General features: G+C 56.8%; 1 protein-coding gene across 1 annotated transcript in view; it reads right to left on the bottom strand.

Annotated features, from left to right (window-relative positions):
* Window positions 1–1,820, bottom strand: part of RTN4RL2 (reticulon 4 receptor like 2) — a 14,971-nt gene extending 13,151 nt beyond the window's left edge. The window contains exon 1 of the mRNA XM_055082088.1: window positions 1,762–1,820. Coding sequence (XP_054938063.1) covers window positions 1,762–1,792 — 31 coding nt within the window. The 5' untranslated portion in view covers window positions 1,793–1,820. The remainder of the gene's footprint in view (window positions 1–1,761) is intronic.
* Between the last annotated feature and the right edge of the window lie 8,249 nt (window positions 1,821–10,069).

Genomic DNA, 10,069 nt, shown 5'->3' with positions numbered 1-10,069 from the left:
GACGCGCAGGCTCAGCGGCCGTGGCTCACGGGCCCAGCCGCTCCGCGGCGTGTGGGATCTTCCCGGACCGGGGCGCGAACCCGCGTCCCTCCCCTGCATCGGCAGGCGGACTCTCAACCGCTGCGCCACCAGGGAAGCCCAAGGCCTCTGGTTTTGAAGGAGGGGCACAGGGTCCCAGACAAGAAGCAACAGCTCCACACCCAAAAGGGCTGGGCCTGCCGGGCAGATGCTGAGGTGGCAGGGGCTTGAGGAGCCGGGAGCCGGGGAACAGAACGGAGGTGGTGACGATGCTAGTGACGCAGGGGCCTGGGGAGGCACTGACGCGGGTGATGGAGGTTTAGAGCTGCTGCAAACAGCTTCTCACTCTGCCAGAATGTAACACCCCAAAATAAGCAGCCACCGTGGCGGCGGCGGCGGCGGCGGGATCCCACGACGGGGCCCGGAGATATAAATGGCAGCACGGAGCCAGCCAGGGTGCCCACCCTCGGAGGCTGCCACCCCACTTGAATGTCTTCCCCCTCTCCCCCTCACAGCCACCCCCAAGGCGCTGAGCTCAGAGCCCAGAGTCTGGCCCACCGGCCACTCCCTGAGAGAAGGGAAGTGACAGGCAGGCGCTTTGGAAATGGAGGGCTTCCCACGTGGAAGTGGTTACCAGAAGTCTCTTTGTCTCATCCCTAGGCCGCCCCCCCACCCCCGTCTCTCTCTCTCTCTCTCTCTCTCTCTCTCTCCCCTTTCTCTTCCTTCCTCCTTTCCTCCCTTTCCAGCCCCCAGCCCCATCCTGATCAACCCCAGCCCCTCTCCTATCTCTGGTTTCCCATCCCCAAGCCGAGAGCTCATTCCAATCCTCTCCCCTGTTCCTGACACCCCATCTCTGTCCACCATCCCCGTCCTCCTCTGGTTTCTGGCTTTCTGATCTTCTCACTCCCCGTTCCTTCCCCATCCCTAGGGTCCCAGCCCTCATTCTCTTTCCTTTTTCTCCCACCGCCAGGTTCTGGGTCCCTGGCCCTAGTCTTCTCCCCGCCCTCCCCTAATCTGGTCTCCCCTCTCTTTCCCTCTTCCTGTGTCCTCACCAGGGTCTCACTTCCCTCCAAGCCTTTCCCGTCTAACCTTTATTCCTCCTCCTCCTCCTTCCTATCTCCTTCCCCTGACCGCTCTCTCCATCTTTGGCCCCTTCCTATCTCCGTCCTTCTTACCCCTTCCCCACCCCACCCCCAATCTCTGGCCCACACCCTTGTCTGTCTGTCACTCAGTTCGTGGAACTATCCCTTTTCTAGCGCCCTCCATCTGTTCCACCGGGGAGGGCCATTTGGGTCTCCCTCTCCTCCCCCATCCTCCCGGACAGCCCCCCACCCTCTTCCCTCGTCCTCCCTGGTGACTGGAAAGTGCTGAGGCACGGGGCACGAGAAGTTGCTGAGTCGGCGCTTCCCCAGCCGGCCCGAGTCCTCAGCGTCCCCCAGAGCAGGTGGAGCCGGGACAGCAGAACCTGAGCCTCCCTCCCCACCCCCCGGGGCCGGCCCGCCTGCCCCCCGCGTCCCCCCTCGGTCACGAGCTCCGCGCACAGCCCAGCAGGCTCCGAGTCGGGCGCGCGGCTCCTGCCGGCAGCTCTGGGGGCGGGGGCGGGGGCGGGGCCCGGGGCGAAGCAGTTTTCCTCCCAGGCTACCCCCACCCCCACTACGGCCCCACCCTCGCGCCCTGGCGGAGGGGGCGCCCCGCTTGCCTCCACAGGATGCTCTCTGCCCTCCCGCAGGCTGGGGTCCCTACCTTGCAGCAGGCTCCTGAGCCCGGGCAGCATCTTGTCTCGACGCTCGGGGGAGGGGGCGGCGGGGGGGAGGGCGCTCCCACTCGCTCCCTGAGCCGGCCAGAAGGACGGCGGGGACTCCGCGGGGCTCCGGGAGGGCCCGGGAGTCCCCGGGCTGTGTGGCCGGGCCGCGGCGCTCTACCCTGCGCCCCCTGGGCTGCGAACCTCGGGAGGAGCCATCGGCCCCGACGGGACGGGGTGGGGCGCGGCGGGACGGGGCTCGAGCTGGCCGTCGATGCCCGGTGCCCGCGCCCCCCAGCAGCGCAGGCAGCGCGCGGTGTCCGTCAGTCCGTCGGTCCGTGCGCGCCGGCTGCTCGCCGAGGGAGAGTGGGGACAGCGAGGATGCTCTTCGCAACCACCCCCCTCCTTCACGCACTCGCTGGCTCCTCCCTCGCTTCCTAGCTGGCCGACTTAACCCTTTCCTGGCCACTAGGAGGCGGGAGCGGCTTTCTAGCCCCCTCCATCCAGGCCCCCTCTCTTTCTTGGGGGATCCGGAGTACTGTGTTCGATCGCCTTCACGGCGCCACGCTTCTAGAGAAATCCCTTCCTGGGGGGGGGTGCGGTAGTGTAAGGGAACCCCGTGGACTTGCCCAGTTCCCCCCCTCCCAACTTTCTGGGAGGAGCCGGGCTCCTGGGTCACCTCCTCCTCCTTGCCGGGCCCCAGGCACCTTTGCCCAGGCCTCCGATGTTCCTCTCCTCGGGGAGAGCTCCAAGATTCCACTTTCCCTTTCGTTCCCAGACCCCAAGCCCTGAGTGTGTGCGACTGTAAGAATAGTATATGCAGGAGTTTGTTTGTGCGAGATCGAGTGCACACGAGCGCGCACGCGCGCGCAAGGACGCTTGTGCAGGTGTGACTGAGTGCTTGCACGTTATCTTTTACACGGGCCGGGGGAAGCAGGGGCTCGTGAGTGTGCGAATGGATGAGCCGCTGTCAGCCAGCGCGCGTGTCTGCGCGGATGGGAAACGTGTGAGAGTTTGGCGCAAGCAAACTTGGGGATGGGTGGCCAGGCTATGCGTACCGTGGTGTGTGTATGCCCCTTGATGCATCTGCAAGCGGGTGCAAGTTTGGGTGCGCGTGTCTCTCATCGTCCGTGAGGGGGATAGAAGACTCAAAGGTGGGAGGAGGGCGTTGGCTTCACGGGAGCTTCTTCTGCTTCCTTTTAAAGAGGGGGGCATTCTGATCTCTTCGGGACCCCTCGCGCCCCTCGTGGCCTCGTTCGGGGCGATACCTGCAGGCCCGCGACCCTTATAAAGGGGGCGATGCGGATCACCCTGGCCTTGACCTGGTCCAGGGCGTCGGGCATCCGGACCTTGGGAGCCGCCCCGGCGCGGGACAGACGCGGGGCCCTCGGGGTAGCCGCCTCGGGGACAGTGGCCAAGCGGCGCAGGCCGGGTTGGGGCTGCTGGAGCGGCGCCGACGGCCAGAGCCAGGGAAATCTGCGCGAAGCCGGCCCGAGGAAGCGCGGGAGTCCCGGGCGGCCGCTCCCGCGAGCAAAGAAAAAGAACCCCCTCGCTCCTCCACCTGGCTCTCTGGCTCCTCCTCTGCCGTCTGTGCCAGAGCCCGACGCAGCGCCTGGCATACAGTCGGCGCTTTATAAGTGCTGATCTCATTTTCCCATTCATTTTCTGTTCCACCCATAATCTCATTCTTCCCTCGTTCTCGTTCGATTTCTCTCATTTTCTCCTCCCGCTCTTATTCACATTTTATGGTCTCCGTCTCTCTGTTCCCTCCCTCCCTTCGTCCCCTCCTTACTCTCTCCCTGCCGTTTCCTTCCTTTGTGATTTGTCTCTTTGTGTCCCTGTCTTCTCTGTCTCTCTCGCTTTCTGTCCGTGCCTCTGTCGCTTCCCTTCTGTCCTGTGCCTCCTTCCCTCGCTGGCCCTCCATCTCCGGGTCGGATGTCTGCCTCTTATCTCCCTTTCCACGGGGTTTCAGCAGCGGGCTCCCCGCGCTCTTGCACCGCGACGCTCGGGCGCCCCCTGCTGGTTACATCCTCTGCCCTTCCCGGGCTCCCAGGCCCTCCCGGCAACTAAATTTCCTCTTCCGGCCCGTCTTAGGTTCGGGTGAGGTGGGAGTGAAAAGGGGCGTCTCTGGGGCTCCTGTCCGTCTCCCATGTCTAGAAAGCAGGGTCCCCGCGTTTGCCGGCACCCACCCTGCCGAGGGCCCGCGCCCGGGAGGAAGGCCTGGAGGGGGCGGCGGGGAGGGAGTGTTGGGGGTAGTAGGGTGGGATTTGGCGTCCTTCCCCGGAATGAGCCGCGGCACAATCTGTCGCTGGGTTTGTTTGCCGAGCTGCCTCCGGAGCGCAGTGGGGCTGGCTCCCGGGGAGCGAAATATCACAAGATGCGGAGACAGACGCTGAGGGGCGGGTGGGCGGCGAGCTGACTCAGGTGTGTGCTGTCATCCGTTCCCTGGGCTGGCGCTCTTCTGGGGGGCGGGGCTGGGACCCCAGGCCCCCAACACAGGCGGGGACCCGAAGCTGGGAGGGGAGCCCCCATCCCGGGGTGAGCTGCAGGAAAGGGGGCGTCGCCGCCCAGGATCCTTGGCTCCAGTCCTGTCCTTCAGCCCTGGGAGCCCCAAGAGACACCCCGAACTTGGGTGTGTTCCGGACGGTCAAAAATTCCTCTGCTTATACCCCCACTGTACAGGCGTCGGTTTCCTTTAGTTATCTGCTGACTCACCACTTTCCCCTACCAGACTGACAGCGTTTTGAGGGCAGGAAATTCCTCTCGTCCATCTTTGGGTCCCCAGCATGTGCTCCGATGAACACTGTTGGATGGATGAATGGCACATGGGTGGATGGCCCAGGGTCTCCGTTTACAGCAAATACCACAATGCATTTGATATTCCCAGCAGAGCATTCTGACCCCTTGTTCCTCCTCTCCCTATGCACATTTGCAGTCCCCCCAACCCCCATCCCCTCCTTCAGACAGGCAGGGAATTGGAAACAGCTCTCCCCGAAGACCAGAGTCCTCTAGGTGACCCGAAGGGAGTTACTTCCTTTCCTGTTTGCCTCAAGTTTCCTCATCTGTACAATGGAATATACCACTCACGCATAAGCTTCAGCTTACCCAGTAAATCTCCAGCCAGTCAAGGTATGAGAAAGTGCTTCATAGAATGAGGTTCTAACCAGTGTCTGTAGTGGTAGCTGTTGTCATTACTGTTTTGGTGGTGATTCTTAAGATCGTTGTCACAGTAGAATCAGACACCACGTCTGATCGCACTGAACTTCTGCAGTTAGACTTTTTGAGATCTAAGGGAGTAAACTGATGTACCCGAGGCAAAGTGTAACCGAGGGCTGTGCCCTAGGGCATCTAGGTCCATTCCTGGCTGGACACTTGGGGGAGGGGGCTGGTGGGCAGCTTACTGTGTCCTCAGGACTTGCCGCAGAGCTGGCCCGCCCTCTGGTGGCTGTGGGTGGACCTGCAGTCCCAAGGGAAGCCAAGGATCTCCGGGAAATGGGCTGATGGATGGATTTTCCCTGAGAAGGAGGATTCATAGTGTGGAGAGCTGTGAGCTTTGGAAAGGAGGTCATGTACAAGGAGCAGGACATTGACACAAACTAGATGAGTCTTGACTTCATCTACCAGTTCCCGCTTATTATTATTATTTTTTTGCGGTACTCGGGCCTCTCCCGTTGCGGAGCACAGGCTCCAGACGGCGCAGGCTCAGCGGCCACGGCTCACGGGCCCAGCCGCTCCGCGGCATGTGGGATCTTCCCGGACAGGGGCACGAACCCGTGTCCCCTGCATCGGCAGGCGGACTCTCAAACACTGCGCCACCAGGGAAGCCCCCAGTTCCCGCTTATTAATAGCACCCCTACTCTCAGTGTGACACCTGGGGCCCCTCTTCCTTCTTGGGGACCGCTTAAGTGAGTCCACAGAACTTCCCTGGTTCTTTTCTTCGCTATTTGGCAACTTCACTGCAGGACACTTGGCAGTTGGCATACAAGATGGGGTGGTTCAATGGTCAAGAGCAGAGGCTTTGCTGGGTCCACGCCCTGCCTCTGCTGCTCTCATAGCTAGATGACCTTGGGCAAGGTGTTGAAGTTTTCTAAGCCTCAGTTTTCTCATCCAGAAAACGAGGCGGGGTAGGGGGGCAATAGTAGCTCCCAGCTCATCAGGTTGTTTAAGGATGAAATGAGATAAAGCATGAAAGAACCTGACAGAGAGCCTGACCCTGTGCTCAATAAACGCTAATAATATTCATATTAATTTTCTTGTTTAGCCTAACAGCAACCTGAGGAAATAGATGTTGCAGTTTAGGGGCAAAAAGTAAAGTTATGACCTGAGGTCTCAGAAGTCCTAAGTGGCAGAGCTGGGTCTGGGAGTCAGTTCTTAGTTAGAACTTCCCACCCTGTGTGTGTGTCTGACCTCCACATCTCCACCTGCCCCTGCCACAGACCAGGGATGTCTGCCCAGTGTGATGAAAGCCATCCAGACCTGAAAATTAGAAGTCTTGAGTTCTATCCTGGACTCTGTCTCCGAATGGCTGTGTAATGTGGGACCGACCTCTCTCCTCTCCGGGCTTCAGGCTCCCCATTATCAAAAGGTACATCCTGGACCCAAAACTCCTGAAGTCTCCAAAAGCCATGACTTGGTGACATCCTCCTTTCTCTGTGACTCTGGAATCAGAAGCTACAGTGAAGCGTCTCAGCCAGATCCCATGCTGTCCCCAACGTCCCAGCTCTGGGGTTGTGACGTGGGCCCCAGAGGAAGATCAGAATTTCTAGGGATTCCCCCAGACCCCACTCTGGGCCCCTCAGGACTTCCACTGGCCACCAGGCCTGCCCCTGAACCTGTCGGGGTGATCGTAGACTATGGAGGGAGGGGGAAAAAGCTGGGCCTGCACTTGCCACCCAGAACCCTTGCCAGTGAGTTCCACATCCTACTCTGCCTGGCCTGATGGGGACAGGGCTCCTTTCCGGGTCCTCTCTAAAACAGGGGAGAAAACCTAAACTAGATTCGTTTAAAGGGCAGGGGTGTCAGAATGTACTTTCTCCTTCCCTGCTTGGTTTCTCGAGTTTCTGTCCCTCTACATTATTTATAATAATAACTGACCTTTATTAACTACCCACATCTTGTCGTGAATGTATGTGTACTGGCTTATTTAACATTCAGAGCAGCTCTATGGGAGGGGAGCTCTACTAATATCCCCTTTTACAGATGGAGATACAAGCTCAGAGCGGTAGTACTACTTTTAGATCTGGGCAAGAAGGGTCTTGCCCTGGGTCCCATGATTTAGAGGGTTTTGCTCTGGTCCTCCTCCAGCCAGCATCCTTCCATGGGGGAAAAAGGCCTTGAGACCAAAGGGATGTGTCCTCTGAGACCCTGAATTCCCCTTTTATTTTTATTTATTTATTTATTTATTTGGCTGCACCGCGCAGCTTGCGGGATCTCAGTTCCCCGACCAGGGATTGAACCCGGGCCATGGCAGGGAAAGCCCGGGATCCTAACCACTAGGCCACCAGGGAACTCCCTGCATTCCCCCTTTTAGACCACGCTTTGGGTATCCAGAACCCTGGAATCTCTTGCTCAGATGGCCCAAGTCTACTTCTAGCACCTGTGTAGGCATCATCTCCCCTCTACCTTTGTGCCACTATGTGTGCCCCTAGGGTGGCTGAGGGGCAGCTGTTTGGAGGAGGTGTGGGTGGAGCTTGGACATGTGGGTGCGATATTCCCATGCATGTCCATGAGGCCCCTGGTTTACGGTGGAGTTGTGTTTGGGAAGAGAAGAGGAGATGGCTGGATTTCTGTACAGAATTCCGAGGAGCTGGATCATGGGAAATTTGAACCTAGCCTTCCAACGTTGAGTCCCTTTGAAGAACACAAAAGAGCAAAGAGTTCCTGTGCCGGAGGCTGGCGTACCTTGTGGGCACGGGTTGCCCGGCGTGGACTGGTGGGGTGAGGAGGAACCTCTCAGCCTAGGGTCCCAGAGCCTCTGTTTGCATCCCACCCCGGCCCTGCAAATATTAAGGGCAGCTGGACCGAGAAGTCACATGGCTTCATCAAAGGGGATAGGGCACGGAAGCTGTGGAGCCAGGTTCTGAATCCAGGTCTGCGTGACCCTCTCCTTCTTTCATGAAGCTCCATGCCAGTCTTGACCGTAAGTCAGAGTTTTGGCGCCCTGGAGGCCTCTTGGTTAGAAAGTTAGGTCCCCTTGTGTCTGGCGGAATGCCCTTCCCGGTGCAGAGAGCCTCCCTTTCTCACGAGACCATGAATTCACTGAGTGCAGGGTCCATATCTTTTTTGACTTTGTTTTATTTCGTGTACCTGGTACAGCCCGGTCCAGAGCAGGCACTCAGCACAGGTGTGACTGACCTATTGGACCCACCGACTAGCAGGAAGACGCTAATCAAACGGTCTTGGTGCCAGGTGCTGCTCGTCATGCTGGTATCCAGCAGTGTGTGAAGGTCTGGGGTCGGGGGTGGGCTGGATTGGGAGACTGGGATTGACATATATACACTACTATGCATAAAATAGATAACGAATGAGAACAGACTATATAGCACAGAGAACTCTATCAATGCTCTGTGGTAACCTAAATGGGAAGGAAATCCAGGGAAGAGGGGATATATGTATACACTTTGCCGTACAGCAGAAACTAATACAACACTGTAAAGCAACTATACTCCAAAAAAAAAAAAAAAAAAAAAAAACCCACCTCAATAGCACCAGACTTTGAATCTTGTGATACCATGGTGAACTCGCAGAGGTAAACTAGTTGTGAAATGTAATAACATAATCAAATGGAAAAAAAAAAAAATAAGTCTGGGGTGGAGGTGGCTATGGGGAGGTATTGGGAAGCCCTGCCTGGGGGTGGCTATGGGATGAGTTGCCTTAGACTCCATTAGTCTGGGAACCCAAATAATAGGGCAAGAGACTCTGGTGATTCCCCCTTCCCTGTTGCACTAATGCTCCAACCCCTCCCCCACCCCCTTGGAGACACCAGATGAGGAAGGCGCTTACAGCATCCCCTCGCTGTGTGGTCCTCCACACACGACACTTCTTATCCGCAGAGTGAATGGACAGGACACAACAATCCCTTTCCCCTCCAATTCTGTGGGCTGAAGCCACTGAACTTGCAAGGGAGCATGAGGGGCATTGCTGGAGGCAATGCAGAGAGCCACAAGCTCCAGTATGGGGGCCACGGACCCTCCTGTCCATTTCCACTCCTACTGTGCTGTTCAGGCCCCCGCTGTGGCATCGAGCCCGGCACCCTACCGACAGATTTCTCTGTCTCTCAGCCCACTTTCCTCAATCAACCTAAATATTAATCTTCCCAAGCCGTAGTCTGATCATTCACTCACCTGCTCAGAAGCCTCCAATGGCCAGATCGGGCTGGCAAATGATTAATATTTATCGACTCTAAAATGCCCATTCAAATTGATAAGAAAGGCCTCAAGACTCCAACAGATAAACAGGTGAAGGATGTGGACCACTACTTCACCCAAGAGGATAAGCAGAGAGTAAACAAATGCTTGGAAAATAGTTCAGCTGGTTCGTGATCAAAGAGATGCAAATGAGAGCAGTATGGAGATAGCATTTCATACTTATTAAATTAGCAGAATTTACAAACACCATTAGCCGGTGCTGGCCAGATTGGATGAAGTCTGTGCTCCTCCGTCTCTGGAAGCAGTGTGCAAAACTCTGGAAAACAATCTAGTGCAATGTAACAAGAGCCTTGAAAATATTATTACCTTTTACTCCTGGGAATTTTAATCTCACTCCTGGGAATTGATCTTAAGACCGTAATTCAACAGAAGAAAAAAGCTCCAGGCATGCCACTGGCATTATTCTCCTGTATTTCTCCAGTCAGTGAGATGGTTAAGAAAACCGTGCCTAATCTAGTCAATACAATATTATGCTGCCACAAAAATGATAATTATAAAGAATATGCAGAAGCATGGAAACTGTTTATAACCTCATGTTTGTTGAGAAAAAGCAGGACACACAATTTGCATGAAGAGTGTGATTGCAGCCACAAATAGTGAGCATTCATGTTGACAAAGTCTGGAGGAGAATATGCAAAAATGAAAATTATTTAAGGTTGGGGAATTGATGAGTGGTTTTCCTTTTTGCTTAAGAATCTTTTTTGGGACTTCCCTGGTGGCGCAGTGGTTAAGAATCCGCCTGCCAGTGCAGGGGATACGGGTTCGAGCCCTGGTCCAGGAAGATCCCACATGCTGCGGAGCAACTAGGCCCGTGCGCCACAACTACTGAGCCTGCGCGTCTGGAGCCTGTGCTCCGCGACAAGAGAGGCCGCGATAGTGAGAG

This window comes from Physeter macrocephalus, unplaced genomic scaffold, assembly GCF_002837175.3.
Source record: "Physeter macrocephalus isolate SW-GA unplaced genomic scaffold, ASM283717v5 random_12, whole genome shotgun sequence".
In the NCBI taxonomy this organism is placed as follows: Eukaryota; Metazoa; Chordata; class Mammalia; order Artiodactyla; family Physeteridae; genus Physeter; species Physeter macrocephalus.
Note: the sequence above shows the minus strand (reverse complement) of the source record. Positions and strands in the feature narration are given on the sequence as shown.